Source organism: Barbus barbus (genome assembly GCF_936440315.1).
Source record: "Barbus barbus genome assembly, chromosome: 32".
Taxonomy (NCBI): domain Eukaryota; kingdom Metazoa; phylum Chordata; class Actinopteri; order Cypriniformes; family Cyprinidae; genus Barbus; species Barbus barbus.
In genome coordinates this window covers 3,747,595-3,774,178 of record NC_136760.1, presented here as the reverse complement: position 1 = coordinate 3,774,178, position 26,584 = coordinate 3,747,595, and the positions used below count along the sequence as shown (strand labels likewise).

General features: G+C 39.5%; 1 protein-coding gene across 1 annotated transcript in view; it reads right to left on the bottom strand.

The window, feature by feature from the left end:
• LOC306852003 (protocadherin-15-like) overlaps positions 1-26,584 on the bottom strand; it is a gene marked incomplete at its 5' end in the record, with an annotated part of 238,116 nt that overhangs the window by 200,369 nt on the left and 11,163 nt on the right. The window contains 2 exons of the mRNA XM_079388567.1: positions 17,862-17,927; positions 18,270-18,284. Of these exons, the coding sequence (XP_079244693.1) occupies positions 17,862-17,927; positions 18,270-18,284 (81 nt within the window). The remainder of the gene's footprint in view (positions 1-17,861; positions 17,928-18,269; positions 18,285-26,584) is intronic.

The window sequence follows — 26,584 nt, the reverse complement described above, 5'->3', positions numbered from 1 at the left end:
TAAATGGGCGGTTTTCTCCGAATGGTGTCTAAACCGTGGTGTGGACCCCCCTACATCTGAGTTGGCGGTGATTCTGTCCTTCCTGCAGGAACTGCTGGATAAAGGACACTCTACCTCCACACTCAGGGTGTTCGTATCGGCTATAGCGGCCTTCCACGCCCCTATCGCGGGCCAATCAGTGGGCAGGAACAATGCTATCGTCCGCTTTCTAAGGGGTGCCAGGAGGCTGAATCCGCCTCGGCCCCTTACTGTCCCTACGTGGGACTTACCCACTGTCCTTTTGAGCCGCTCCAGTCCACGAACCTTCGGTCACTGTCGCTGAAGACTGCTCTGCTACTAGCACTAGTGTCAGTCAAGCGAGTAGGAGACCTGCAGGCGCTCTCTGTGAGCCCTGCCTGCCTGGAATTTGGGCCAAACGACTTCAAGGTCGTCCTAAAACCAGGGCATGGACACGTACCTAAGGTACTTTCCACTCCATTCAGAGCTCAGGTCATCACACTCTCCGCGCTTCCTCCCTCCGAGGAGGACCGGGAGTTAATTTTGTTATGCCTGGTTAGAGCCCTACGGATCAACTTTGAGTGTTCCGCCTCCTTCAGGCGCACGGAACAGCTCTTTGTTAGCTTCGGTAACCGCGCCAAAGGGCTTCCGGTCACGAAGCAGAGACTCTCTAAGTGGATAGTGGATGCCGTTACGCTGGCTTACTCTTCCTTGGGCCTTCAATGCCCCATTGGAGTACGAGCCCATTCGACTAGAGGCATTGCCTCGTCATGGGCCTGGTCTAGCGGCGTGTCCATTACAGATATTTGTGCGGTGGCTGGCTGGGCCTTGCCGTCCACATTTACAAGGTTTTATAAGCTGGATGTACCGGCCTTGCAGGCCAGGGTCCTATCTGTTTAGATGAGTATGACTTACGCTGTGGGAACAACCCTAACGGAGAACTCTTGACTGCACGGGCACTCAAGCTCTCTGATGGGTTCCTTACATATCTCAGCCCTGAAAGTGCTGAGTATGTGAGGAATACATGGAATGACCCGGCCCGAGCGTGACCTCTATGAGCTCAGCTCGCTTTAGCCCGAGTATACTACTTCCCTTTGAGCATGGAATGCTTATGGAGGTATTTTACACAGTCGTTCCTCTACCATAGCACGGCGTGATTGAATTGTGTTCCCATAGCGTCTTTAGCAAGATGCAGTATGAGTGGAGTATCGATAGGGAACGTACTCGGTTACTATCGTAACCTCGGTTCCCTGAGATACGGAACGAGTACTGCGTACTTTGCCGTGCCAGGTAGCTGCACGACTCAGTCGTCGCTTCAGTCGAAGTAAACCTGAGGATCCTATGGCGAGACGGCCGATTATACAGCCAGGTAACCCCACCCATTCTGGTGGGCTCCGTCACCATAGGCTCGTGTAGCTCCGCTGCCGACACATTGGTTCGTTTTTAACACACTGCACAAACCAATAGTCATGCAGTTTCACTGCGTGATTGAATAAGGCTTCAGTAAAGGAGAAAAAAAGGCTTTTTCCCATAGCGTCTTTAGCAAGACGCAGTACTCGTTCCGTATCTCAGAGAACCGAGGTTACGATAGTAACCGAGTAAGTTTCCTATACAATAGAGTGGATAAATACAAAAGAAAAATCACAGTTTGACAACATACTAATGATATTCCCCAGCACGCCGAAGAACTAGAAATGTGTTCTTCTCCGGCGTGTTCTTATCTCCCTCTCAGCGCACACCTACAGCTCTTTCGCACTCTTCCAGGTTACTCGTAAACGCTTCTCCTCCCCCCTCTCTCTAAAGCTGTGTTTCTCAGCATACGGCCAGATGGTTTTCTATGTCACACCGATGGGTGATGAATGCGTTCTGGGCGAGCACCGGGACAATCTCGGAAAGCGGCAAGCCATTCCCTCTCTCGGCTGTCTCAAACAGCGGTGCGCCCGGTCGTGGACGTCCCTCGGCAGCTGGTTTGCAGCAGGCCGGGGCCCTTACAAGCTGGCAACACACCTGTACAGGGCAAACTGGGTGATACTTGGCACAGCACGCTGAGTTCTCTGCTCACACGTCAATGTACGTCTTCCTCCTTTCCTTCATTGTTCTCACTGTTCTCCAGCTCTATCGTTCCTGGCCTGCCAAAGCAACTTCCTGTGTTCTTCTGTACTGCAGTGGTGTAAAGAGACTCTCTGGGCACAGGAAATCTGACATCCTGTGAATGTTTTATCACTCACACAGATAACGGTGTAAAAAATAAATATACTGCACATTTGCTAATCAGAGCCGGCTGTTACATCCTGACCCTGATATTAAAGCCTATGAATATCATTCATACTCAGGGCGTAGGGCGTAGGAGAGAAATCAGGTCCAAGAACCATACTCGGCCCGGCCAGAACGGTGCTACTAACAGTAGACTGACCTCGTCCCGGCGCACTCTCGCCAGAACTCCCGGGAGCAGAGCGATCGGGGGAAAAGCGTACAGACGAAGCCTCTGCCACGTCTGCACCATAGCATCCAGTCCCAGAGGAGCTGGAGGGGCTAGAGAGAACCAGAGGGGACATTGTGCTGACTCTCGAGTCGCAAAGTGGTCCACCTGTGCCTGGCCAAAAACTCTCCAAATCTGCTCTGCTTCACCACCTCGCGGTGAAGCATCCATTCCCCGGGCCTCGGCCCCTGTCTCGACAGGACGTCTGCTCCCACATTGAGATGCCCAGGAATGTGCACAGCTCTCAGTGATAGGAGCTTGCCCTGGGACCACACAAGGATCTGGTGTGCCAGCTTGTACAAGGGGCACGACCGCAGACCTCCTTGGTGGTTGATGTAAGAGACCACTGCCGTGCTGTCGGTGCGCACCAGCACGTGGTGATCTCTTAGGTCTGGGAGGAAGTGCTTGAGTGCACGGAACACAGTTAGGATCTCTAGCCAGTTGATATGCCACGTCAGGTGGCGACCACTCCACAGACCGCGGGCAGGGTGGCCACTCATGACCGCACCCCAACCGGTGAGGGAGGCGTCCGTTGCAAGCGAGACGTGGCGACAAGGAGCCCCCAGCACCGGGCCCTGAAACAAGAACCAAGGGTTCCTCCACATGTCCAAGGCACGAATACAGCGGCGTGACACTTTGACAGCGCGGAGCGGATTCCCCGTCAGGGAAACCCCCTTGGTCTTGAGCCACCACTGTAGGGGTTTCATGTACAGCAGGCCCAACGGGATCACGTTGGATGCAGCTGCCATAAGCCCAAGCAGCCTCCGCCACTGCTTGACAGCGAGTGACTGGCCCTCTCGTACTCTCATGACTGCAGTGAGGATCGACTCGATCCGAGCAGGGGACAACCGTGCCCGCATCGTGGTTCTCTGAGCTGGAGAAAGCACACTTTTCCTGGCGTTTAGTCTTAACCCCAAGTCTTTCATGTGGGCGAGAACGACATCTCGATGCCGAATCGCCAACCGCTCTGAATGAGCGAGGATCAACCAATCGTCGATATAGTTCAGTATGCGGATGCCCTGAAGCTGCAACGGGGCCAGTGCCGCATCCACACACTTGGTGAAAGTGCGGGGTGAGAGTGCAAGGACGAACAGAAGAACCCGATACTGGTACGCTTTGCCCCCGAAAGCGAACCTCAGGAACTTCCTGTGAGAAGGAAGGATGGAGACATGGAAGTAGGCGTCTTCGAGATCGTGAGAAACCTGATTTGAACCTCGGACCTGATTTGAGACACAACCTGCTTGACAGTAAGCATCTTGAACTTCAGTTTTCTGACTGAGCGGTTCAGTAGACGCAAATCCAGTATGGGCCTCAGCCCTCCATCCTTCTTTGGAACAATGAAGTATCGGCTGTAGAAGCCGGTCTGGGTGCCTTGAGGAGGAACCAACTCGATGGCTTCCTTCCTTAGCAAAGTAACGACTTCCTGTTCCAGAACCAGAGCCTGCTCGGGGTGGACCGCAGTCATAACAACCCCGTTGAACGGCGGGGGTGGCCCGCCGAACTGCATGCGATAGCCATTCGCTATGGTTTGCAGGACCCAACGAGACACATTCGGCAGTCGCTGCCAGGCTGCCAAATGATCTACTAAGGGAATCAGTCTCTCGAGACTGACCTCTGGTGTAATAGAGGCGGCCAGACCGCTGTCTCGAAGCGGCGCACCGGAAGGAGACGCGAGGTCTGGCTGCTGAGGCGAGTTTCTCGGCTCTGCTGCGCTCACGGGCGGAAAGACCTGAGATGAACACTCGTTGGGACCAGCTGCGCCCTGGAACAGCGGCAGGGTTAGCAGCCAAGTCCCTGGAGGGCACTGAGGTGAGGCGGTCACCGTGTGCTGCAGTGTAAGCCGCTCCACCCCAGTAGGGGTCGCCCTCCACGGTCCTGGGGCTCGCCCGTCAGGACCTTTTGCACTTCCCTGAGCGAGGAGCTGGTATGCGGAGGACGCTGCGCCCGCCCAGCAGCCCCCTGCCGCATACCCTCTGCCCACTTAAAAAAGATGTTGTATGCAGAGGCTTAGTGGGCAGTGCAGGAGCCTTCAAAGACAATGCCGTCGAGGGAGACAGATAGCTCGCAAGCGTCTGCTCGACCGGCCGCATCGCCCTGTACCCACGTTCATTCAGTTCCCTAACGTTGCCATAATAATCAGCGGAGGGAATGAATGGTCGGGACGAAAAAGGTTTCACCCACGATCTCGACACCTCGGTGTGGTGTCAAAATTTGTAAATTTGTTACAAATTTTGTATTTTGAAAGTTCAGAAAAATAACCTAAAAGACTACTATAAATATTTTGTTATTTACAGCATTTTATTTGCAATATTATTTGTCTGCCTCATTTTATTTAACTGTTTAGAAATAAAAATATATATTTACTTATTTATTTATTTGCTTATTTATTGTTTGTTTGTTTCGTCATTTAATTTAAACAAAATACATTTTCTTGCAGAATTCCAGTTTTATATATTTTAAATCATTAATATTTTCTCTGCAATGTAGCCTCTCACTGTCAGCGGCTCACGTGAATATGTCACGGCTTAAAAAAGCTTAATTCTCACAGTCATGTGCAAGACCTTTGTAAATAGGTTATTAGTCATCCTAGTAACCTACTAACCCAACACATATAACCCTAGTAACTGGTAATTTAATTAAAGAAAATTAAAAAGATTAAACGCAACACTAATCTTATAATAGTTATATGTAAATAAATAAATTAATTAATTAATAACTAACCATTTAAATATTATACTATTTCATAATTCAGTATTTTTTTTACTTTGGGAGAGACACAAATCTACCATCAAAACCCAAAACAACACCAATCCCAAAGTTAACCCCAGGCTAAAGTTGTCTTCCGGTATATAGTGAGGTCAGAATCAATTATCAGCTGAACCTTTTACCGTTTTAGAACAAATGTTGTTGCTTATTAGCACCTGAATGAATGAAAGACATTCTGACGTTGTAATATATTTCTGTAGGACAATATGATATCTCAGCTAGATATTTTGCTCATGCACTTACATTTAACATTTAGAAATAGCAGTATGTTCATTTATTTTTATTTTTTTTAAAATAAATAATACATTTCTCATGAGATAATAATCCTTTCAATGAGGGATGGCACTGTAATAGAATTTTCCGTGTGAATTTACCCTAGATAAAATTAAAGATGAATAAAACTGCAGATCGACAATGCTCAGTGTATGCTCTGTACAGTAACTCTTCAAAGTTTTAACAAGATTCATAATGATGATACAACAGTTTGCAATGTTGCTGAATTGTGAGACAAAAACATTTAAAAAATTGAATACCATAAAAGTAGAAATAATTCAAATATCAGGCCAGCATTCGTCAGTATTGCTCATAAATACAACTTCACTAGCTCATTCATGTGCTTGGAACATGCCTTATTTATCTTTTCAGCTCCACATGAAGGGTGAATGTGTATTAAGTTGATGTGTATTCATGTGAATTAGGCACAGTGTTTGCTACGAAAGGAAAGGTGTATCATTACTTATCAAAACAATCAGATTTTGCACGGCCAAAAAAAGAAAAAAACAACAACACACACCGAATGAGTCACTGCACGAGCATGAACAAAAAAATCTTGCTTTAAAACTTCTTTTAGCCCATATTCATGCCCATTATAGTGCTATTTTTGTTCCTTCTGATGGATTTGAATCCCAAACATATAAAGAATTGATAAAGAATTGGCATATAAAGATTTTAACGTTTTTTTATCGCCAATATACTGTTTGTGTAGCATCCATAAGATTCAGCACAGTAGGGCAGATAAACATGTGCGCAAGAACGCTCTCTGAATCTAAAGTTGGTTGCGACTCAACTAAACCTGTCATAACAGTCAAGATCAAAGACATACTAAACCATCTCCAAAGTTGTGCATCCTAATAAAGCTGCACAGCAAACACTGTTCTTCCATTTCTTACTACTTTGTTTGTACTTCCCCAGCCTCTCGAGTTGTGACTGCAAGGCTACATTTCTGAAACAAGTAAGCTGAAACATTTGTCTTTTTTGTGGAATAAAAAAAAAAAGGAAAAAAAAAAAAAAAAAAACATCCTCCACTTTTTTTGCTGGGATGTGAAGTGGAGAAGGAAAACATTATGGTCCCTATTTTAACGATCTAAGTGCATGGCCTAAAGCGCACGGCGCAGGTGCACTTAGAGAGTGTGCAAATCCACTTTTGCTAGTTTAATGACGAGAAAAACAGTCAGCGCGCCTGGCACATGGTCAAAAAGGGTTGTCCCTATTCTCTTAATGAGTAATGGGTGTGTTTTGGGCATAACGTGCAATAAACCAATCAGAGTCTCATCTCCCATTCCCTTTAAGAGACAGTTGCGCTGGCAGATTCGCTATTTACATGGTGGAATTTACAAGCGCAGAGACTGAACGCATCTCCAAAGAGGAAACGAAGCTGCTCATGCGCGAGCAAATAGGTAGCCTTATTCTGATACATGCAATGACTATCCATTATGAGATGTAGGCATTTTTATATTTATGTAGCCTACACAATAATAGTCTTTTACATTTTAATACTTTCACTTTTAATATAATTACTTTGATAGACAAATTCAAATACAATTTTCTGAATTTCTTCACTTAAAGCTGCAGTCCGTAAATTTGTTTGGTTAAAAATTATCCGAAATCAATATTTGAGCTAGTAACCAGACAGTGTTCAAAACTATCGCCTTACTTTAACCCGATTAACAACGGTAAGTTTATAATAATGTTTTCTAATTTGACTGGTATGGGTAGGTTTTCGGGGGAAACTCGGGCATGCTGCTGCATCATTATGTCACGTCCGTAAGCATACAGATTGAGTCCCGGCTGATAGGCTACCGCATGTGAGGATCCTGCATGTGGTGAATCGTTAACCTTTTCTCACAGCAGCTGGAATAATTACATTCATCATTTTGATGGCGGATTGTAATCCAGAAAGGACTATGAGTTTATGAAACACATGTGACTGAAATTCCATTATTCCCGTTTTAAATGTGCATCTGATTACAGATAGCCTGGGAATACACAGGATTTGTATTTTAAATAGAACCAGTTCGAAGGAAGAATAATTTGCTTTTTGGGTTAAAATAATTTATTAATATGAAATTTGAATGGTATGACAATTAGAGATTAGACTGTACAGAAATTGAAATCTACAAGCTAATACACACTACATAGCCTACACGTAGTCACACAATGCTGATGTTGTTAACATTAACAATTTGAGAACAAAGTATGACAATAATAATCATTTGCATGGTTTGATGTGAAATGAGCTAATCGATCGTTAAATTTAATCCCCATTGGTAGCACAATTTATTATAATGCTTTTTTCCTCAGTTGGTCAGAACAAACGTGGCAGACTTGTTACTTGTTCTGATGACAATATCCGGTAAAAGTTCTTATTTGGGTCATATATTTCAAGATTTAGGCGAGAATTTGTGATTCCAAAGTATAGTATCCACACCGGTGTGGTCACACACACACTCCTCAAAACATTAAATTCATCCGTGCTGGAGCCATGCTGGAGCACAACCCACAAAATTTAAATATTTGCAAACTGCAATTGCAGGTTTCAAACAGAGATGGCGACAAAGATGCAAAACTTAATTAAACAGTGGAGTCAATTAAAAACAGTGTTAAAAAATATTTTCTGTTACTGTGAGAAGTGTTTTTGGTTCATTATGAAACTGTGGTGGAACAAATTAGACTGAATTTAATGGGAACACCTATACAGTATAATATAATATAATATAATATAATAGTATACTAATATACTGCATTGACTAGTCAATACTTTTCTGGTCAAAACAGTAAACTAATAAAAATGAGAGGCCATGCAAACCCTAGTGTTGAATTGGCTTTGGGAAGGACTGTAGCTGCTGAGACAGGCTTATTTCCCTTATAAACCTACAAATGGCCTGGCGGGTTGTCATTAGAAGAGATGGATGTAGGGAAGGAGATGGTCCAGTGCCAAACCATGAGCCACACTGGCGGGAAACACCGAAGCTAGCTGGGACTAGGGGTAAAATGATGCATTGACAATCAAAAATAGATTGATTTGCATCAACGTGTCTACAAGACTTACAATCAAATTCTTGTTGAACCTGTTGTATGAATGAAAACACACTGAACAGCTGGTTATCTGTCCTGTGTTAATTGTGAGAGATTTAGTATATATATAATATTTCCACCGGAGCCATCATGGGTGTGAGATACGCAAATTAAAAGTACATTCCCCTTGGTTACAAAGCAATTGTTTAAAAGATCTGATGGATGATCTTGCTCCTTGTTTGGATTCATTTATTTAGTAACGCACTGTCAATTGTGAGAAAACTTCCCAGCATTATGGATATTTTTGATAAGGTTATGCTATGGTTACCTGAGTTAGAATACAGTTCTTACTTCATCTGTTCATTCATTCAGGTATGTACTGTATTCAAGCAGCTGTTTCAATCTGCAGAATGAACAAAACATTTCAAGTCTTACACCAGTAAGCAAATGCTATTGTCAATCCCAGAGACTGACTCTGAACTCAGCCATCATGGACATCTGCATTAACGATAAACAGCTTTTAATTATTGATGCTTTATTTATTTTTAATGTTGGCACTTTAGATTTTAATTATTTGCAAAGAAAGTATGATAAAATGTTTGAATAAGTTATAAGAAGTTTTGGTTCTTATTTATTGGTGAGTTAACTAAAGGATTAATTGACTACTACAATTGATTAACTACAAAAATAATCATTAGTTGTGGTCCTAGCTGGGATTGAACACAGGTTCATGTTTTAGACTAGAGAAAGCCTCTCTCCAACTGTTGCTCTTGACCAGGCCAAGCATCCCAACCAAGGCCAGTGAAGACCTCTACCCAGGTTTATTGGAAATACATGACTCATGTATGAGTTTCGATTAAGAAAACCTAATTTTGCCCAATTCCTTGCACAATATTATGTTATGAATTCAAAACGATGTTATCATGCTGCTAGATTTGAAAACTGATACTTTTGAATGTTAGTGTCACATATACAACTTCATATGTATGGGTAATATGGCATTGCACTTGTGAGGTGAAGCGTTCCAGAATGAATCATGTGAAACTACAATTCAACAAAACAGTTAAAAACTACAGAGAAAAAAAATTAAATAGCATGGTTCTATCAGCAAATGTGTTTTTATATCAATTTTCCTTTTGTTAACACTATCGACCAGGTTTAGGGTATTACTCCCCAGACATCTGAATTATGAACCGCCGTAAAATGTTAATAAAAACATAGCCACAGTTACGTACTGGACACACATTGTAGTGTCACTTATTGAACCTGCCACTAAACTTGCAATCAGGTATGCAATATCAGTGTTGCAGAAGCGCTGACACAAGCACTTATTTTCACAGAGCCTGGGTTGGAAGAACTCCTGAATAGCTGATGGTTGAGACAAACATGGGCAGCTCAGTGGGTCTCAGCCTCAAAGACAGAAATGGATGCTGGTCCTAACTCAAAGACGAGGACAAAACTAATAACTCAGATCAAATGCAGCCTACTAATTGACAGAGTTGGCTCAAGAACGAGCAAATCTAATCATCAAGCAAGGGTCACTTCGGTCAGTTTTGTGGCTCTAATTGGACACAGAGAGGATGATCAGAGACCACATGGGACGTTTAACAAGAGCCAGAGGAGAGCATGGTCAGATGAAGATGAGTGGATGCAAGGCATGTCAAAAGTCAGGATATAAATGTATGCCCTTCCACCCTTCATCCTTGCAGCCAAACAACAGGTCAGCTTACTCTTAGGAGTCCCCAAAAGCCTTCAACAAACCCACTTCTTCCCTAACAGCAAAATACCACACTTTTTTCCAGAATATCTAGCCTAGATCAATAGTTTTCGCTCAAATGTAGCCATAATTATCTACCAATCCAAGCTTTCCACCTTTGTCTTTTCCACTATTGTGGACACGAACTTCAATAGTAAACCAGGTTTGGCTTGGTGACCCATTGAGCCACCAACTTTATCAAGGTCTGACAGTTAATCTATCCTGCAAACAATGCAGTAACCTCCAATGTCCGCTCGATCAACATCAGGGTCCTCACCCCTGACACATAACATTCACTATACAAAGAGGAGCACAAGAATCGTAACGAGGTGCTAATGTAATAATGAACATTGTGTAATGGTCTTCAATGCATTACAGGAGTAAACAATGCTGCAAGGCTCCTGATGTAATTAACCTTTCGTAAAGATCTTGATTGAGAGGCGATCTGACCAATCAGAACACGGATAGTATGGGCCGCCACTGCTATCCGCCATCTTGCATGACATCTACGGCTGGTCTCCATAGAAATCCATGTTAAAACGGGATAAAAAGATAGACTGAATTGAAGGTTAAGCTGTGCTGTTGTTGGCTACCACGGTAATGGAAATAAGCTAAGGAATTCTTTAAAAGTACTTGTTTTATCATCTTCCCACTCAGTAAACTATGACAGGTCCTTTACTTCAAAAAGACTGTCACTGTGGCACTCTAAAGTCATACAACTATGGAACCATGTGCTTTTTTAAACCATTTTCATAGGTTTTACGTTATATTGTTGGCTCGGAAAATATGTAAATGTGCATGCCCAGTAGCCACAGCTGTATCCCTTCTAGCTTTAACCAAAAATCAGACAGAAGAGTAGATTAACTTCTGTGGACTTAAACTTGAAAAATGGTGTTCCGCGGTTGAAATAAAATACTTTCTGATGTTTATTTATGTTAATTTCATGCTTGCGTAAATATGAAAAGAAAATCTTTTCATGTGTTTGAACTGAGGCAATACAGTGATCTGTCACGATACATTGAAGAGCCACAAAACAGTATTAATTGTTTAAATTTCTTTAAAAATTACAAAATTTGAAAGCTGAGAGTCCTGAAACATTGTTTCATATCAGAAGTAACCTGCTCTGTCTTGTCTGTTGGCACTTTGACAGTTTCCTATTTGCTCTGCAAAGTATTTTTCACTGCGTGAGAAAAACATGTGTAGCGTGAGAGCGGCATTGTTTGTCGGGTATAGCAACAGTAACTAAGGAGGGCGGATCTTTGTGAACGGTCAATTGTTTCTTTTTTCAACAAAAGTCTTTTCAGTATCAAAACTCCAGCCATTTGAAGAAACTGCTGAGACAAGTGCTAACTGAAACCATTCTCGAGGTTACAAGTTGAATTGTTTCCTACCACTGAAAAAGTAATTTATTTCATTTAGATGCATTTCTCAGCAGTTACTGGGGCATTGCAGATTTTGCGTATTTTGATTGAAAGCGGCAGAATATGAGTAGTTTTATACACAATTCACAGATATTTATTTCATAAATGAGTACCATAAAAGCAAAAACCTAAGAGATGATTATAATAGTGCTTGAAATCTGACAGTCTAAAATGAGTCATACTTAGGTGCAATACATCTAAATTCAATATTTAAAACTCAAACTGACTAATACCCACACTAGTGATATTGAATTCGGAATCCAGATTACTTTTTTAAAACGCATTAAAAATGCAATTCATACACACAATGACTTGAATACACCTCGTCTATGATAAGATATTTTCTTTTGAGGGCCTTTGAAGAACCTAGTTTATTCTTACAAACCTTTTGACTGTCAAGTCAAATTCACCAAAATGCAATATATATATATATATATATATATATATATACACATACATACATACATATATATATATACATACATATATATATATATATATATATATACATATACATATATATACATATACATATACATACATATACATACACACATATATATATACATACATATACATACACACATATATATATACATACATATACATACACACATATATATATATATATACATAAATATACACACACACACACACACACACCGATAAAGTATGCTTGCTGGTAAATCAATCAATCAATCTGATTTATCTGAGATTCATCTTCTTTCCAAGTGCAAGTGATTGCAGCTTTAAACTGCAGTGACTCTCAGCATGTGTTGTGCTCATTGCGTCATTATTTGCGAACATGTCTTCGCCGGTCTGGAAGTTTTTCTCGGTGGCAGAGGAGGACAATGCCATTGCTATTTCCAACGCGTGTTCAGCAAGTATTCCGAAAGGAGGAAAAAAGGCATCAAGCAGGGTTATGACAGTGAGGAAATTTTCCCACTGGTTAATCGACGTGTGTCAACACCTTACCGGTATCACCTCGGTGGATGGGGGGTGGACGTCGTTTGAGTCTTCTCTCTTTTCCTCACGTTCCTTCGGTTTTAAATAGCTTGTAAGCTCTGTGCGCGTTTTGTTTTCACTTTTAAATTAGTGGCAATTCGGCGTCAAGCAGTTGTTTGTTTTTAGTTCGCTTGAGTTTTCTCACTTTCCTTTGCTTAAATAGCATGTAAAAGCACTGTTCATATTTTATTTTAAATTTTAAATTAACGACAATTCGGCATCAATTACAACATACAACATAGAACATATAGCTAACTTTTATTAACAAAACATAAAAATGCACCATGCTATATGCCTAATATAAAATAACAGATAACTTACAAATTTTAAATATGCATGGTAGGCCTATACAAAACTGAAAATCAGTAAAGACTGAGGAACAAATAATTATAAAACGTAGAACGTTTATTAGTGAGATGGAAAGTTTTGAGGCACGGACTGCATACATCTTGATAATGGGAAAAATATCACAGTTTAAATAAAATAAAAATCAGCAAATACTGTGGAACCAAATAGGCTAAATGAGAAACGAATGTTTAAAAAATAAATAAATAGACCTTCCAATATCACCTTAGATAAATGGCAGGTCAACAGGCTTTTCAAGATCCAAAAATATTTTTAAAACAGGCGCTTTTACATTTCGTTTTGAAACTCTTCTGCCATCGTCTTGTCTTTTTCACCTCACTCTTGTCAGTCAGCTCGACTCTTTCCTCAGGTGATAAATGAAATCTGATCTGTGATGCACGACTGTCGTTCGTTCAAAAAAAATTAAAAAAAGCGAAATACATGCCTTAGAGATATGATAAATATATCTAAAGAAAGCTTTAAATTGCTACTTAATTTAAATAAAAACAAAAACAAAAACTATTTAATACAATCGTTATCCGTGAAGATGCACTTCTCTCTAAAGGTGTGTCTAACGAGGAGATGGCGAATCCTTACTATTTCCCCCCGGACACATTCATGGTAATTACTTTTGCTGGGGCTTCTGCTTTATTGTGTGTATTTGAAGCAGAACTCTTCATCTGTGCTGACGGGTCACTGCTGCTGCGGGACACTAAACACCGTTGAGTCGCTCTTCACAGTCACGGCAGCACGGACTGTGTTTCCACCAGCGCGGCAATTTTTTTTCATCAATAATTGATGGATGTCTAAAATATAAAGATAAGGAGAAGCCTAAAACAAGCCCGAGGCCCGGCCCGCGTCAGAACTATGACGTGAATATTGGCCCGAAGCCCGGCCCTAGGGACATAAAAAAGTAGGAGCCCGACTTTAAATTAAATTTAAAATAATAATAATAATAATTGGGGGCTAAAAGTGTGTTGTAATGCAAGCGTTACTGAACATGTACCGAGTAAAATATTACTGAAAATTGATTAGTAATGCGTTACTGTAATGCACTACTTTTGTAACGCCTTACTCCCAACACTGCTTAAAGACTATAAAACTTTCTCATCCTCGTGCACTAAAAACGTTGAATAGATGCATTTCTTTATACATGAAATATTTGAATATACATTTGTTGTTAATGAGTTGTTAATTGCAGATAAACCATAGTTCTGTCATAATTCTGTTAAACCATTTCTGATACAAAGTATTGTGGTGCCTTACACAAAAAATAAAAAACATTTGAAGAGTCAGGACTGATGTTTGCTATGGTTAGGCCAGAGCTACTAAAATATCAGTTTAATCAGTGAATCTTAGATTTTGTATTCTCCTGGGTGCACAAACTGCAGATTATATGAAAATGATAATATAAAAATATGAACTTATCGGTATCGGTCATGAGAAGGACTTAATTATCAGTTATCGGTATCGGTTAAAATTTTTCATATCGTGCATCCCTAATATATATATATACTCCTGCATACTCTCATGACTGTGTGTCAAAATCAGTAAGTCTCTTAAAATATCATATAAATTTACCTTTTTATAACAATATAAGGTTTTCAGACCCTGTATTCTGGACAAAGCACAACAAAACCAAACACAATGCAGGCTACACTCGCAAGTGCATGTTTTTAAAATGATACACTCATGAAGATCAAACAGAATGGCCAACAACTAAAACAAATTACATACACCAACAATGAAAAAAAAAAGAGAACATGCAGCCCTTCGACAGACGGACACCAAACACATGATTAAGCTGATTGATTTAATTTATTTCCTTTAATGTACATTACCACCATTACAGCAATCAGTTTTAGAAAATTTAAAACTAGTCAAGGTCAGCAATCATTTTGTCAGTCATTGAATGACTAATTGCCCATCTTGATCATCTTGGGTAGATGCTGTTTAATATTTTTACTCAGTAATTATCCATGTAATTATATTGTATTTATAAACATATTGTAAAGTGTGACTAAGTGCTTTAAACCAAAGAATGAAAGAAGGAAAGCGAGAGAAAGATCTGTCTCTTTAGAGCAAATATTTCACATAAAAAAACATTTATCACTATTTCTCTGTGACAACTTTGATTACTGCTTGAGCTTTCCAAAGATGACATATTTTTAGCCAAAATGGTGATCCTTTATGTTGCGTAGCTTTCAAGGGGTTTTAAAGATAATGTGTGGGTCTCAAGAGACGGGAGGATAAAATGAGTGAAAATGGAGGAAAACAGCATATTATCTGTAATTTGAGGTAAAGGCAGCATCTCATTGCATGCATTAAGGAGGATAATACTCTTGGATGAATATGATTCCTCTTTACTCTAATAATTGCATAGAGATTCACAGCTTTAGGGGAGAAATTTAAAGTTAAATTGCACAAAAAGAGATTAATACAAATCTTGCCAATTTATAGAAGAGCTGAAATAAGCCCAAGAGAAGCGATTTTCCTTAATCTGACCAAGCAAACACTTCTCAGACTTCTGGACAAACGCTCAACTATTTCATCTATTTCTGCTGTGATTTGGTATTAAAGACAAACAGAGAGAAGAGATTCAGTCATACTAAAATCAAATTGTATGCTGAGACAATCTCCAAACACTGAAAAATACAGACAGAAACTGTCAACTTTATAACACTTTCTGCACTACAAATATATAAATTTAAAGAGCTCAAACCAAAGGCTAGTACCACTCTGAATACCAAAATATAATTTTTAAACATGCTAAAGTATGGTATCATTATATGTTAAATCATGAAAACAAAATGTTCTTTTTTATCCAGATTTTTGGAATACTTTTTACAAGAAAATACTATTTCAGTTTTCTTACTTCAAAATGTTCACAATGTTTAAATAAGTATATTAATGGCTGTTTCTTTACAATTGTTTGTGAAATTTACGAGCAAAAGTTGTGCTTCCTGCTTAATTAAAATTGCATCAGGTTGCAAAAGTTATACGGGTGCTGCAATAAACAAATGGTTCTCCAAATGTAAATATGGATTTCTAGATTGTAGTTTTTTGTGGCTAGTGGGTCAGCAAAAGTGCTGACCCTCTGTCACACCTGTAAGCTGTTCCAATTATGTTCAAAGGCAAATGCAGCTGTCAACGTTCTCCTAAAGCCTTCTTATAGCACCTCGGTATTTGAGTGCACAGATACAGAGAGCAGATGAAGAGAGGATGAAAAGACAGCACTTGAAAAGGCCCATCAAAGTAGCAGTGTACTATACACCATCTATGCATCTGCACCCTGGTGAGGTGCACCATGGGAGGTCTAAGGTAAGTGTGAAGAACAAAAATTGCTTTAATCAGTGCAACATACACACCGTTTTGTCCAAAAATGTTCTCCAATAGATTTGAGCAAATCTGTTCATATCCATCACTGTCAATTAGCAAACAATGAAGGAAATCGCACAGGAGAGCTGCGGCACTTTCGTACACTACATTTCAATCTGCCTCTTATTAACTAACAACCCACAGTCCAGTTTAACCAAATGACTGCTCCGAGACAGCAATTTACATATTCATGGTGCAGTAAGTCATTTGTCATTGAGCAGAAACACACCTGTTTTAAATGCAAATTAAGATCATTACCATAAAATGATGGCAAGAAAACATATCTTTTTATCCTTGCACGGTCAATGCAGTCTGAATTTCAAACAAATGACTCTTATGAACCAGTTCTTTTTAGAGGCTCAAAAACTTACAGCACAACCAGTGTAGTCTGATTATCAAACACATTGACTCTTTTGAGCAAGTCCTTTATCTCAAGACCAATCATTCAAAAAGTCTCAAACTCAGGAGTTACATTTCAGTCTGCTGAAGGCTTTGCTGAAATCACTCTCTGTCAGGGCAGTTACTGAATCAATATCCAGTTTCTTCCAGTGATTAAATATAAGTCAAGTCGCCTTCATTTTTTGCATTTTTTTATACAACAGAGATTCTCAAAACAGCTCCACAATATTAAACAGGATCAAAAATCGATAATGCAAATTTAAAAAATTAGGCAAATCCAAAATTCTACTATAAAGCAGCTGTATTAAGACAATAGTATCATTATTTAGCTTCAGTCAGTTTAATGTTGGTTCAGTTCAGTTCAGTAACTGTGTGAAGTTCCTTTCATTTGAAAGAATTTCAAATGAGCAATAAGCAGAAGACAATAGAATCATTATTCAGCTTGAGTCAATTCAATGTTGATTTATTTCAGTTGATAACAATCGCCATGTCGCAAAATGAATTAATTATTCAAACAATTATTATTTCATTATTCATTATTCAGATTGTTCTTAAAACTTGAATTCAATTTACTCAAATGAATCATAACTGAATCAAACAAAATCAGAATCAGAATCAAATCAAGTCAAATCGAGAGCTCGTGAAAAAAATCCTCAGAACTAAGCATTCAGAACATACCTGCAAAATTGGGAACTGAAACACGCAAATTGCATTCAGCATGCATTTTATGTACATTTATGCTGTTAACTTATTGCCGTAATTCCTTTAGTGAATCAGCACCAAAAAAGCAAAAATTGTGCCAGTAAATGTTGCACTAAGCAAGCACAATTAATTTTAGCAAACTGTCCACCTCATATTTTTAAGCAATTAATCTAACTAAACCAAAACAAAGCAGACTTGAATTTCATGATTAAACTCAAGTGCTGTTCTGAATTCTGACCACATTCTTTCAAAACGACTGTCCTTCATTTTAGTTTAATTAAATGCAGATAAAAAAAAGAAACCAACAATATAGGCCTACCATTAGGACTCTCCTCATCTATGGCTACAATGGTTGCAGGCGGGCCTGTTCTGGAGAGCTTGCACTCTGAAAATCAAGGACACAGAATGAATGGAAAAAGGAACAGAAAAAAGAAACATCAGAAATGCATCAAGTCTAGACTGCAATGTAACTCATAGTAAAGACATTTCAATTTCAGCTCACATTAAGTCACACAACCTGCACATAAAAAAAGGATCTACGAGTACTGTAACCTATCCACTGCTGGGACCGGGGGGGCTACAAGTCAAAGACAGATTTACAAAATGACTTCTTTATGTGTACAGAGAGAGCTGTTACCACTGGGGTTGCGAAAGGTTAATTGAGTTGCGCTCTCAAGCCCTATGAGAGAACAAAAGAGGAACAGAAAGATAAGATACATCGTCTTACCCTCATACTGCCAGTCTGGAGTCACAGATAGTGTCATTGGCAGAGAGCAGGAGAACGATGGAGTGACAGAGAGGTGGGGAGAGACAGAAGAAAAAAAGAAGCACAAAATCAAATTTTCGTCCGATGCTCATGAGACAAGACAGAGGAAATAACCAGACAGAAAGAGAAAAATACATGGATAAATTATAAAGACAAGCAGTGTTACTACCAAGTGCTGTTCACTCGAGTACATTTATTTTCTGGTGGTCCTCAAGATGTCCGTGATTTTGCAAAAGTAAGAAATGTTACTAGGAAATGTTAGGAAATGCAACACTTTTGTTTTTGCCCCCATTTTTCATGAGCTGAACTCAAAGATTTAAGACTTTTTCTATGTACACTAAAGGACTATTTCTCTCACATATTATTCACAAATCTGTCTAAATCTGTGTTAGTGAGCACTTCTCCTTTGCCGAGATAATCCATCCACCTCACAGGTGTGGCATATCAAGATGCTGATTAGACAGTATGATTATTGCACAGGTTAGGATGGCCACAATAAAAGGCCACTCTAAAATGTGCAGTTTTATCACACAGCACAATGCCACAGATGTCGCAAGTTTTGAGGGAGCGTGCAATTGGCATGCTGACTGCAGGAATGTCCACCGGAGCTGTTGCCCATGAATTGAATGTTAATTTCTCTACCATAAGCCGTCTCCAAAGGTGTTTCAGAGAATTTGGCAATACATCCAACCGACCTCACAACCGCAGACCACGTGTAACCACACCAGGACCTTCACATCCAGCATCTTCACCTCCAAGATCGTCTGAGACCAGCCATCCGGACAGCTGCTGCAACAATCGGTTTGCATAACCAAATAATTTCTGCACAAACTGTCAGAAACTCAGGGAAGGTCATCTGCATGCTCGTCGTCTTCATCGGGGTCTCGACCTGACTGCAGTTCGTCGTCGTAACCGACTTGAGTGGGCAAATGCTCACATTCGATGGCATCTGGCACTTTGGAGAGGTGTTCTCTTCACGGATGAAGCCCAGTTTTCACTGTACAGGGCAGATGGTAGACAGCGTGTATGGCGTTGTGTGGGTGAGCGGTTTGCTGATGTCAATGTTGTGTATCGAGTGGCCCATAGTGGAGGTGGGGTTATGGTATGGGCAGGCGTATGTTATGGACAACGAACACAGGTGCATTTTATTGATGGCAGTTTGGATGCACAGAGATACCGTGACGAGATCCTGAGGTCCATTTCTATGCCATTCATCCACGACCATCACCTCATGTTGCAGCATGATAATGCACGGCCCCATGTTGCAAGGATCTGTACACAATTCCTGGAAGCTGAAAACATCCCAGTTCTTGCATAGCCAGCTTACTCACCGGACATGTCACCCATTGAGCATGTTTGGGATGCTCTGGATCGGCGTATACGACAGCGTGTTCCAGTTCCTGCAAATATCCAGCAACTTCGCACAGCCATTGAAGAGGAGTGGACAACCTGACCAACTCTATGCAAAGGAGATGTTTTGCACTGCATGAGGCAAATGGTGGTCACACCAGATACTGACTGGTTTTCGGACCCCCCAATACAGTAAAACTGCACATTTTAGAGTGGCCTTTTATTGTGGCCAGCCTAAGGCACATCTGTGCAATAATCATGCTGTCTAATCAGCATCTTGATATGCCACACCTGTGAGGTGGATGGATTATCTCGGCAAAGGAGAAGTGCTCACTAACACAGATTTAGACAGATTTGTGAAAAATATTTGATAGAAATAGGCCTTTTGTTTACATAGAAAAAGTCTTAGATCTTTGAGTTTAGCTCATGAAAAATGGGGGCAGAAACAAAAGTGTTGCGTTAATATTTTTTTTCAGTGTACTTATAGGTCTACCATTAACTATAATTAAAATCGAATGGAAATGATGAGTTAATAAGAAACCCTGACTGGTTGAAAGAAATTATGCTGAAAATGAATACCAATGAAGACATTGCTTCAGGCAAAATCAAAACAAGAAAACCACAAATTGTTTTGGATAACATTCCTGTCAAACAAATACACCGTAATCTTATTCCTAAATATGAACTACCCCTAAAATCAACATAGGCTCTTTGGAAAAACATGCCTCTACCTACATTTGTGCTAAAACTTGAGTATACATATAATTCACTGCCATTTCCAGCTGAAATGAGCATTAGTGGCAGTAAAACACCACCAACTTGTATTCCACTTCACGCAAATTATGATGACGGTGCATAATGTCAATTAATAAAGACTTATTTTCAAACATCCCCACTGGTTGTACACTATTTTATTACAATACCAACAACAATGTTTATCCATATATGTCCTACTTGGCAAAATCATGGTTACAAAGTAGCTGGACATCAAAGTGTCTATGATTTTGCCAATTAGGACAAAATGTACCCAGATCTATATCTCTTTTTGTCCTGGTAGAGCACTCCTTTCAATTAAAAACATCCTTAAACTATACATGTCTTCACTAAATCTAAAAGTCTAAAACCTAGATGGACATTATGATATTGTTGGAATCCCAACCCCAGCTCTAAACTCTGGTTGAGCCCCAACCATACCCTTAACCATTTCAGTCTACGAGCACAAGAAAATAGCAATGTTCATCAAACCCTGATGAAAATAAACTGGATGAAAATATACTCCTATCCCAACCCCCAACCTTAACCATTAACTCTAAAATCAAATGACAAATTGATGAAAAGTTCTTCACACCCCAACCCCCAATTGGTTAAGGTAATTTTGTTTCAGGACCGACAAGGTTAATGATCGTAAACAAGTCCCATTTGTTGAAACCAATGTAAGCGGACCGCAAAACAGTTTGAGTCTGATACAATTTCTACATCAGCAGAACAAGAAAGACATGATTGACACTAATATAATTGTTCCTGACAGTATTGTGATTGCATTTTTCAGAGCTATGGCCTTACCATTAGCAAATGTTCTACAGACCTGTTGCATCTTGGTATTACATGAAAAACCTTCAAATTCTACTTTGACATTTCACTGTAAAAGTAGCTGAAAAAAAACTCTATAAAACAGGAAAAAACAGACTGCTTTTTAACAGAGAAAGCAACCAGATTTTTAAAAGGTACCTACCAAATACAAAGACAAATACAAATACAGAGTTTCCCTTTTTGCTTACATCCTGTGTGCACTATTTTACCTCAGCATTGCAGGAACTGACTATCCGCTTTCTTGATTTACAGTGGCAAGCAATGAGACAGCGCTACACGGCAGTCCTTGAGTGACTGATTTGATTAACATGCTCCTTCACGGTAGGCAAGACGAGATCTACGACTGCCAGTGGTTGTTGTTGTTAGCAAGAGGGATCCGGTCTCAACCCGCTGGCTTTTCTCTTCCCTGCGCACCTTTATCCAAAAATGAATGGCAAGTTATGAGAAGACGACAGCTGAATATAAATCACACAAAATCGACACCATGAATTCTGCAACACAGATCAGTGATTATGAACAAAATGGGCTTTCTTTGAGGGCGCTATACAAAGCGAGGGTAATTAATTGTCCCGTTACGCAAAGGTTAATAGTCTGAAGTGCAAATCAAGGTCAAGTCTACAGTAAAAGTTCTCAGGATCGGTTTTCTGTGTTATGGCGACAGTTGTTTTCACCTGTGCTTGTGTCTCCAAGGCCTGTCTCTGGCCTGCCGCTTATAAATTAGAGATTGATAGCATTTGTGTGGCTTTACGTAACATCAGAAATGCTGACACATTAAACCGTGGCAAGTCAGCTCTCTGATGGTGAGCAGGGTTTCAAAGGAAAAACCAACTATCTGGTGTCGCCATTAAAGATTTATGTTTCAATGATCCAATTCAATGATCTATGCTAAGCTAAGCTAAAAGTGCTACCTCCAGACCCGGAGATTGGCTGAATGGTTTCAAAAATGGTTAAACTCAACTCTAGGGGAGTGGTAAAATGAGCCTATTTTCAAAAAAAGTGGAGTGTTCCTTTAAGAATGCCTTAGATAAGATAACACACCTCTGAATGCTTGGAGAGAAGCCAATGGGAGTAATCACTGAAGAAATCAATACTCAGCAACAAGCAAGCACACAGGAAGGAAACAGATCTCTGAAGAGCCACAAATTCAGAACGTGAACATTACAAAAATGTTGGTTGCCCACTAAGGTTTACCTTGATTTCTTTTTTTTTTTTTTCAATTTGTAACACAAAGATTAATCAACCTCTGAATTGTTCTCTAAAGTTTGTCTGAATGCCTGGGGACTAAGTTATATTTTCATTTAAATTATTTATTTATTTTAATTCTTTTTATTGTACTTTTTGCATTTATCAGTACAAACAGACACAAAATCTACCTCAATATCTAAACTAAACACTTTATTTGCCATTTCTCCCTTCTGCTGTATAAAATTTAAATAACCATTATTAAATAAACACATGCACAAAGCCTATGTTCATAACAGCTTCCACAAAGCATCTGAGACTACTCTGATCTGACGGCTTTGTAAAAATCACTAAAGCTGTGATTACAGAAGTTAACAACTCAACGCTGATTGAATCATCTTGCTAATAATCATACATGTTAAGAAGCTAACATGATACTCTAATTACTTTACATCTAGCTCAGATAGTATACACTGCAACTGTTTGATTTTAACAAAAATTAATGAAAATTTTATTTTTATTTTTCCTTTTTGTGGGGGGGGGGGGGGGGGGGGGGGCTGCAAACAAGAACAATTAAAATTTAAAAAAAAAAATCATTATTTTTATGCTGGATGCCATTTAGATGGAAAAAGTAATTACACATGTATACCTGCTCTTGAATCACTTAAATACTTTTGAAGATGACATGCGTGTGCCTACTAGTATGACTTTAGCCTGTCTGATTGGATGTTCTGATGTAAACTATGGCTACAGTTTGGATGACAGTTACTGTACTGAAATGCAGAAGGTTGCACTTCTTATGTATGCCATAATTCCTTTCAAAAGTACAAATTTACGCATTACTGTATGTGGGATATTGATTGAAAGAGACTGTTTGAATTATTGAGGATATTGTCGATCTCCCAATTTTTAACTGCACCCTTCAGCCATTGTAAGGCCATGATTGACAACATTATTTCATCTGATATGCACCTCTGTCCTTGGCCTCTTCTTCCTCTTCCTCTTCCTCTGTTTTGCCTCTGTACCCTTCCATTTATCCTTACTCCTCTTCTTCCTCTCGGCTATTGTCCCTGATCATTTTCTGGATGTTCATCCATCGTCAGAATTTGTAAATTTTGTGTTGTCCTCTGTCTATATATTCTTTCCAATTGAAGGGTCATGAAATGCACCTTTGAGCTATTTCAGAAAACTGTTTTATCATTGAGTGATCTATATTCTCTTCATTAGTGAGAGTCAAGATTCGCTTGCACAATTCATGGCAAATTTACAAAAGTCTAATAGAGATGTGTAGAAAATATGCTTGACAGTTTATGACAACTAGATCAACCATTTTGCATTTAATGACTTATACGATGAACTAATGACTAGATGTTTTGAGGGGTAAGACAATAGCACAGAGATATATATAATACATTTTGAGCAACATGACATAAGCAATTGATAATGTAGGAAACAGCAGAGAATTGTCCATAATCATTTGCATGGATGTACCAAAGCATTTGCAACTTTTTCAAATAAATGAGAAACTGCTTTTTTGATGTGCACAAGTGACACAATGATGTGAAGATTGAACAGGTAGTTTTGAGAATTTAAATTCTGATCTGAGAAATGTACCAAAGTGACTGAGGAAAACTGCAATTAAGAAAGTGTTGTGATGTGACAAACCAGAACACTTTAGAATATATAACATAACCTTTTTAAACAGCAAAGCTGTCTGCAGCACAAGAATTCATAATGCGAGGGGTCTAGTTAAGTTATGCCGCATTAATTAGCTTCCTTGAGCTGCAAAACGTACAGTTTATTTAAATGACATTTAAGTGGTTGTGTAATCAGATTATTTTACAAAATGTTTCACAATTCATATTCCCTTTATAATAATTGTAAAGCAAAGCATTAGGATATGCAAATGCTGTCATCAGTGATTTGTGCATAGTGACAGACCGCTTGCGGCATTTGTGAAACAGTGTGTGTTCCATTCAACAGCAAAAATGTAAGAAAATAGCAGCCAAATGTCAAAAGCTTGACAGCTAAACAGACAATTTAACAAATAAATGAACTGATTCCTAAATCATTGCATCCAATTATGAGAGACGAGAAATCACTGTTCTAGACTATTCAAGCAAATATGTTGTGTATTCTCCAATTCAACCAGATATAGATAGATAGATAGATAGATAGATAGATAGATAGATAGATAGATAGATAGATAGATAGATAGATAGATAGATAGATAGATAGATAGATAGATAGATAGATAGATAGATAGATATGACAAAGATAGAAAGAAAACAGATTGACAATCCCATTTAGTGTTATTTATTTTTACCAGGTCATTTTATTCACTGGCCCCTGGACACCCTGCGTTTTCTAAAAGTGGCCCCTGAGCTGTGGAATCTTGAGTTTCTCTGGTAAATGGTTTTACTGCCCCAGGGTTTCTGAAGAATCTCCAGAACAATAAAAGGACAGTGCGATGTGGGAATGACATCCACGTCAACACACTGCAGCACATGGCTGCTTGTCCAGCGGGACACATCCATCACAGCTAAGGTCAAAGTTCTGAACTTCTACCTTCTGAGTGGGATGGATGTCTCCACCGGGAGCCATTCAATACTGTCTGCTGATCGGCCCTTTTCACGTCTCCTATACATCAATCTGCCCTTGTGCTTTAAGTCACAGTGTTCGGCAGAAAATAAGTGTGAAGATAAGCACGCTCAGCAAAAACTTCCAATCAATTTAATTTGTTTTGAATGAGAAAGTACAAAAGTTTGAATAAGTGTTTTCTAATTTTAATTGAAACCATTCTGGGGTTTACTGCATTCCAGGACAGTGATTGGAAGGATGATATTGAGAGAACTGCAGTGATGGCTAACATACAACAATGGACTGGTTTTTGTTCATTACATATCCCATAACTTTAAACCACAAGCCAAATTTACTTTAAATTACTTTTAAGTCTTTATATGAAGACTGACCTCTTTTGCATTGAAAAATCTCCCATCATCAACTCCAACGGGTCTGCAGCATATTATGCATTATGAACAGCTCTGACCTGATACAATATAAGCATGTTGACTCACATCGTTTGACGTCCCTGAAGGGAAACATTATTGAAATTCTAATGACCACTGAAATGTTTAGCGATGAAGCATGTCTGAGCTGCAAATTCATATAGCCTGATGAAAAATGGATGAGATTATATTTCTTGGAATGAATCTTGCACTTGTCCTTAGTTAGCATTCAGTGGACACCATGCGTAGCTGACCTACTCTGGCTGAACTGTGTCCCTGAACAGAGCAGAGCAAGCACTTGGGATGCTGGACTGTCGAACTATAGTGGTCATGTTTCAAATGAGAATAGAGTGTAACTCCACTAGCAACTTTAGCCTGTTAGCCACACTGCAATATGGGAAGCGTCAGCTGTTCAAGTCCTCAGGGCTAAGAATCCACCACAGAACATGCAAAATCTAATAGAATCAAAACATGGTGGACCAAAAGGTCCAGGATGAGCTGCTTAGCATTGTCCTGTTAGCAGCTGCAACTAACCTGCTCTAAAAAGCATTTGTCTCAAAGGAAAATTAGGCATTTATTTTAAATAATATGCCAGCTGAGCTACTGCCATCGAGATGAATGGGAATGCTTAGAGATAGCTCTCTCTAGACCTCTTTGTAATGGACAGGAACCTCAGGAGGGTGAAAGATCATTTGAGAGATAAAGTCAGGAAAAAGTAGAGTCTGCTCTCAGAATAACAGGATGACTGTAAATGATTTTCACTGTTGGTTTTGCCTGATTCTAAAGCTGCCATCAAGCTGAATGAGTTCTGCTGTCTATTGGAATGCACCTCCAATTCATTTCAACTATGCTGTATATGTATGTGTATTTCAGTAGCATGCGGTGGTGTTTTAAAATGAGGAGGCAGTTATATATATGTGTGTGTGTGTGTGTGTGTGTGTGTGTGTGTCCCTGTTACACTTAATGTTGTCACATTTTCCTGGGTAAATAAATATTACATAAAAAATAACACATAATTATATTTTGTATTTTATTACTATTATTTTTTTATTTTATTTAATAATTTTAATACTAATTATACATTTCATAGTGTTTTATGCAGTTTTATATTTATTCCAAAATAATAACTAAAGGCAGTAACAATTT